General features: G+C 42.5%; 1 protein-coding gene across 1 annotated transcript; it reads right to left on the bottom strand.

The window, feature by feature from the left end:
* Positions 1–1202: 1202 nt before the first annotated feature.
* On the bottom strand, positions 1203–1727 carry LOC119035446 (ubiquitin-conjugating enzyme E2 J2-like). Its single transcript, XM_053667095.1, has one exon. The coding sequence runs from the start codon at positions 1725–1727 to the stop codon at positions 1203–1205; it is 525 nt and encodes a 174-aa protein (XP_053523070.1).
* Positions 1728–6124: the final 4397 nt, after the last annotated feature.

Below are 6124 nucleotides of genomic sequence, written 5' to 3'. Positions count from 1 at the left end.
ATATTTCATAGTTCAGCAACCCTGCCCCCTCTTTAAGAGAGCCCATGAGGATACCCCCACATCTGTCTAGTTCCTGATGGCACATAGTCTCGCTTCGTGATCTGCATCACAGTGCTCACTGCATGATCTGATTTACTAAAACTGATATGTGATCACTTAAATGACTCACTTCTGTGTCCTCCCCACCTCACCCCGCCCTTGAATAAGTTCAAAGACTCAGAATCTATAAACACATTTTTTCAATTACAGTTGACATTTAATATTATTTTATATTAATATCAGGTATACAAAATAGTGGTTAAACATTTATATAACTTACAAAGTGATTCCCCCAATAAGTCTGGTCCCCACCTGGCACCACACAGTTATTACAGTATTACTGACTGGATTCCCTGTGCTGTACTTTACATCCCTGTGTCTGTTTTGAAACTGCCAATCTGTCCTTAATTCCTTTACCCTTTTCATCTAGGCTCCCCTCCTACCTGGCAACTATCAAAATTTCCTCTGTATCTGTGAGTCTGTTTCTGTTGTGTTTGTACATTTATTTAATTCTTTTGATTCCACATATAAGTGAGATCACACGGTATTTTCCTTTTTCTGTCTGACTTATTTCACTTGGCCTAATACCCTTTAGGTCCATCCATGCTGTCACAAATGGTCAGATTTCATTCTTTTTACAGCCAAGTAGTATTTCATTGTATATATGAACTACATCTTTTTTTTTTTGATAGGCATTGAGTTTTATGTTTTTAAGTGACTAAATCTAATGAAATACAAAAGCAGATTTACTGAACAGGTCTGAAAGACAGTAAGGAGTTAAGCTATACAGCTAAAAAATGAGGCCCCCACCCCTCCTCCACACTCAAACCCCACAACCCCCAGGAAGACCTAGGGCAAGCACAGAGCACCAGATACTGGTGTATGCTCCAAATCCAAACCACACACTTTGGTTCCTGTTCTTCTCATAAAAGGTTATTAAAGAGCCAACCCCAGGAGTCAGAGGGGTCTGCCTATGCTTTGTGGTAGGCACATCAAGCTAGGCCAGCATCAAGCTTGGGCCCAGCATCCCTCGGTTTTGACCACACCTGCCTGTGTGGCTCACTCTTGCACTATGTTTTTTGGCATGCACTTAACCAGGTATGCGAAGTCTGCAAACCCAACTGCACAAACAAGTTCGCCAGGGTACCCCCCAACCGAACACATCATGGGGCTCCAGCTGGCCAGCCAGGGAGACTGTGGCACTGGCTGGCCGGCTGGAGCCCCACAGTGTGTGGCCCAGCTTTGGCACACAGCCCTTGAGCTGCAGCCTGCTCCCTGTCTGGAACCACGTCTGGCTGGGGGAGTGCCTGGGGTCTGCTGCCGAGCTTGCCTTGTGGTTTCTGTTTCTGTTTAGTTTCTTTTACTACTTCAGGAAATAATTCACAAAAGACTTTGTCTCTTAAAGTAAATGCTAAACTGTGTGCAGCCAGTTGTATTTTCATGAAGCTCAAAGTCTCTACACTGGCCAGGATGGGGCCCTTTGCCACTGTGAAGCTCAGGAGCCCAGTTGGGATGGTGGGGAAGGACCAGTGTGCGAGCGGAAATTCACAATAGAAAGGAAGACATAGCCTCGTGTTGCCCTTAAATTTTTCATTGGGGGTTATCCTATAAATATCAGGAGGCTTAAAAGGAAGTTCTCCAGGAAAAATAAGTTTCCTGTGGTAATAGTCACCTTCACAAGGAGTCATCTCAGGGCCTCAGACCACACATTGCTATTCAAGAATATTGGGAAGAGGGGCTCAGCACAGATGCAAAGCTCTGGGTCTTTGAGATGCAAAGGCAGTCCTGTTTCCATCGCTGGGCTGCTGCTATTGCTTATCTCTGCCAACCTGTGTATACCCCACCAGCACACTTGGGCCCGCTGTGGTCTTGAAGGAGAGTCCGCCATCCCAGACTGAGCCCGCAGCACCACCACCTCAGCTTTCAAGACACCCACATCTTCATTATCCACTCGTGAATCACTGGGCACTTGAGTTACTTCCATCTCTTGGCTGCTGTAAATACTATAGGTTCCATGTGCACCTCACAAGAGTGTACACTCTGCTTCTTTGGAATTGCAAATACTTATTAACTTTAAAAAGCAAAACTGCTCTATAAGTCCAGTTATTCAGTAAATCAGTACAGTTTATTAAAAACCCTAAAGTAAGTTGTTTTCAGAGCATGGCAGCCCTGCAGCAGCCAGCAGCATGTGCATGTGAGCACCCAGCTCCCCACCTCACCGAGCTCACTGGACACTTTAATTCCAGATTGAAATCTGCCTTTCTTTTTAAACCCTAATACATCAATCCTGAGTTTTTATTCCATTTCCCTCTCTATTATTTATTGTATTTTGTATCTTTTAATTTCTTGGATTCTCTGGGTAAGTTTATAGGATGGATGAGCCTACACATGCTTGAAAATGTCTTTATTTTGCACCCACACTTCAATGCTAGTTTGGCTAGGTATTGGATTCTAGGTTTAAAATAATCTTTTCTGGTGATTCCAGAAAAGTACCTTGCGCTACCTGCTGTGGGCTTCCCTACTTTTGAAGTGGGACTGTCGTTGAGGGCCTCGGATAAAACCGGGACTTTGAAGTGGAAACCTGGCTGAAATGAGACATTTTACATATGGGATTTTCTGCCATTCTCAATTCTTGACCTTTCTACTGCAACAGTGCATATCATCTTAGTAATTTTAAACTGAAAGTAGGAGACTTCCACCAAGATGGAGGTGTAGGTGGAAGCACTTCGCCTTCTCACACAGCCAAGTTTAAAAACAACAAAGTTTTAGCAACAAAAACGCAGCGAAACCACAGAATATTGAACTACATGGAAGTCTGACAATAACGAACCCTTCAGCCAAACCAGCAAGAGGGGCAGAGACAGCAGCAGAGCGGGGTGGGGCAGGAAAGATCCACCGGACTGACCCGGGCATGCGACCCAGGTGCGCCAGCAGCCATGGGCGGATCCCAGGTGTGGAGAAGCAGGCGGACCCACTGAAGGCACAAGGTGGGGGACCCACTGAGGGCACAAGGTGGTGGACTCACTGAGGGCTGATCGCAGTCACACATTCACGTGCAGATAAACCGGTGAAGGAGTTAGCGGTGGTGAGACAGACCTCGCAGGCCCCAGCGGTGGGAAGCGGCAGAGGGAACCGCCATTGTCCCTGTCGGACCCCACCCCCACATACAGCATCACAAACCAGCAACCTGGGTGGCCCCACACTGGTGAACTACTAAGGCTCCACTCCTCATACATAACAGGCAGAAACAGATCAAAACATGGCTCAAGAACAACTCAGAGCCCCAGAGCTGATAAATCTAAGCGATGGAGAAATAGCCAAACTTTCAGATGCACAGTTCAAAACACTGGTGATCAGGATGCTCACAGAACTGGTTGATTTTAGTCACAAATTAGAGGAACATATGGAAGCTAAACTAATTGAAATGAAGGGAAATGCACAGGAAACCAAGAGTAATGGAAAGGAAACTGGGACTCAAATCAAAGGAGTGGACCAGAAGGAGGAAAAAAATGACCAAACAGAAAAGGATGAAGAAACAAGAATCCAAAAAAATGAGGAGAGGCTTAGGAACATTCAGCACATCTTTAAACGTTCCAACATCTGAATTATAGGGGTACCAGAAGGAGAAGAGGAACAGCCATGAGTGGAAAACTTATTTGAACAAATAACAAAGGAGAACTTCCCCAATCTGGCAAAGGAAATAGACTTCTGGGAAATCCAGGAAGCTTAGAGAGTTCCAAAGAAGTTGGACCCAAGGAGGAACACACCAAGGCACGTCATAATTACTTTAGCCAAGATTCAAATGAAGGAGAGAATCCTAGAAGCAGCAAGAGATAAGGGGACAGTCACCTACAAAGGCATTCCCATCAGATTGTCAGCTGATTTCTCAAAAGAGACCTTATAGGCAAAAAGGGGCTGGAAAGAAGTATTCCAAGTCATGAAATCCAAAGATCTACATCCAAGATTGCTCTTTCCAGCAAAACTTTCATTTAGAATGGAAGGACAGATAAAGTGCTTCTCAGATAAGATAAAATCCAAGGAGTTCATCATCACCAAGCCCTTATTATATGAAATGTTAAAGGGACTTACCTAAGAAAAAGAAGATAAAAAGATGAACAGTGAAAGGACAGCAAACTCACAGTTATTAACAACCACACCTAAAACAAAAGCAAACTAAGAGGACAGCTAGATCAGGAGCAGAACCATAGAAATGAAGATCACACGGAGGGTTAGCAACAGGGGAATGGGAGGAGGGGAGGGGGGAGAAGGTACAGAAAATAAGTAGCATAGACGGTAGGTAGAAAATAGATGAGGGGAGGGCAAGATTAGTATGGGAAATATAGAATCTAAAGAACTTGAGACACGTGGTCATAAACTAAAGGGAGAAAATGGTGGGGGAGGGGATGTGCAGGATGGAGGGGAATGAAGGGGGGAAATAGAACAACTGTAATGGCATAATTAATCAAATATATTAAAAAATAAAATAAAATATTTTTTCCTTCAGAACATTAGAGAAATTGCTCATATAGCTTTTAGCATTCAGCATTGGTGACAGAAAAGTCTGTCCTCGAGTTGGTTTTCCTTCAATTGTGATAACTTAATTTCTCTCTTTGGAAGATAGTAATATTTCCCTTTCATTTTTGATGTTCTAAGATTTTACCACAAAGTGTCTAGAGTTTTAAATTCCATTTTCCTTTTATTCACTCTGCTTAGTATTCAGTGAACTCTGTCAGTCTGAAGGCTGTTCTCTTTCTCTAGCTCTGTAATTCCCACCCACCATCCCATGATTTATTTGAGTATGTATTTATTTATTAAATTTACTTATTTAATCCTCACCTGAGAACATACTGATTTTAGAGAGGGGGGGAGAGAGAGAGAGAGAGGGAGAGAAACATCAATGCAAGAGAAAAACATTGACTGGTTGCCTCTCATAAATGCCCTGATCTGACACTGAACCCACAACTTACACATGTGCCCTAACCAGGAATCAAACCCATGAAGTTCTGGTTTACCAAACAATGCTCCAACGAAGCTACACTGGCCATGGCTCTTTGAGTACTTCTTTACTCCCATTTTATCTATTCTCTGTTTTGAGGAGCCCTGTTAGAAAGATGTTGAAATTTCTGGGTCTATCCTCCACATCTCACTGCCTTTAACCCCATTTTTAATTAGTTTGGCTCTCCACACTGAGCATTAGGAGAATTCTTTGTTTTGATCTTCCATGTCACTAATTTCCCTTTAGCTGTGACTATTTTTTGTATTCATCCATCTATTGAGATTTTGAAGTTAATTGTCAGATTTTACTATTTGCAATTACTTTTTTATGGATGAATTATCCTCTCACATCTCTCACAAGATGGAAATTACAGCTTTTATAATGCCTTCTTTGTTTTTTCCTCTTGGTTTCCTTTTGTTGGTCTTCTCCTGTATTTGATGTCTTTTCATAGTGATCTTGGTTTTTCTCAAATGTTTCAGGATTCTTGGCCTTCCATCCATCTCTATATCTAAGCATTTCTATTAGCTTTGTTTTTGATGCATCATGTCTCCCACTGATGACTCTTGGGGGTGGGGTGAACTCTATACTTGAGAGAGGGATAAGTTCCCTGTCCTTCCTAGGACCCTGGGGTATGTATGTATGGCTTTGCTGCTAGACCAAGTATCCATGTGCTCAGATTTAGCTGGGGACAATAACTGTGGTCCAGGAATGGTGATCTTCCTGATTTCACCATGCCATTATGAATTTCTTTTCTCTCCCATTTCTTCTTCTTCTAATTAAAGAATTCTTTTTTTGTCATTTATGGGATTTTGGTTAGGAGGGAGGTCAAATGGGGGTGCTTGGTCCTCCATCTGGCTCTAATCTGCATTTTTAGCAAAGCAACCAAGTTTGGAAGTTTAAAACTAACGACATTAAGGCTGAGAGATTTCTTAATGTAAATACATTTTAGCAGAGTTAATGAAGACTTGGAGTGCTTACAAAGTTGGATGTATTACATGTGTGACAAATTATATATAAAGCAGATTTCATTTCCTTTTTTTAATCAGCAAAGAAAAAATGTCAAGAAAGCCACATCTCTTATATTTTAGC

This window comes from Artibeus jamaicensis, unplaced genomic scaffold (assembly GCF_021234435.1).
Source record: "Artibeus jamaicensis isolate MK-2021 breed Jamaican fruit bat unplaced genomic scaffold, CSHL_Jam_final contig_1285, whole genome shotgun sequence".
NCBI lineage: Eukaryota > Metazoa > Chordata > Mammalia > Chiroptera > Phyllostomidae > Artibeus > Artibeus jamaicensis.
The sequence above is the reverse complement of the archived record's forward strand: the minus strand, read 5'-3'. Positions and strand labels throughout refer to the sequence as shown.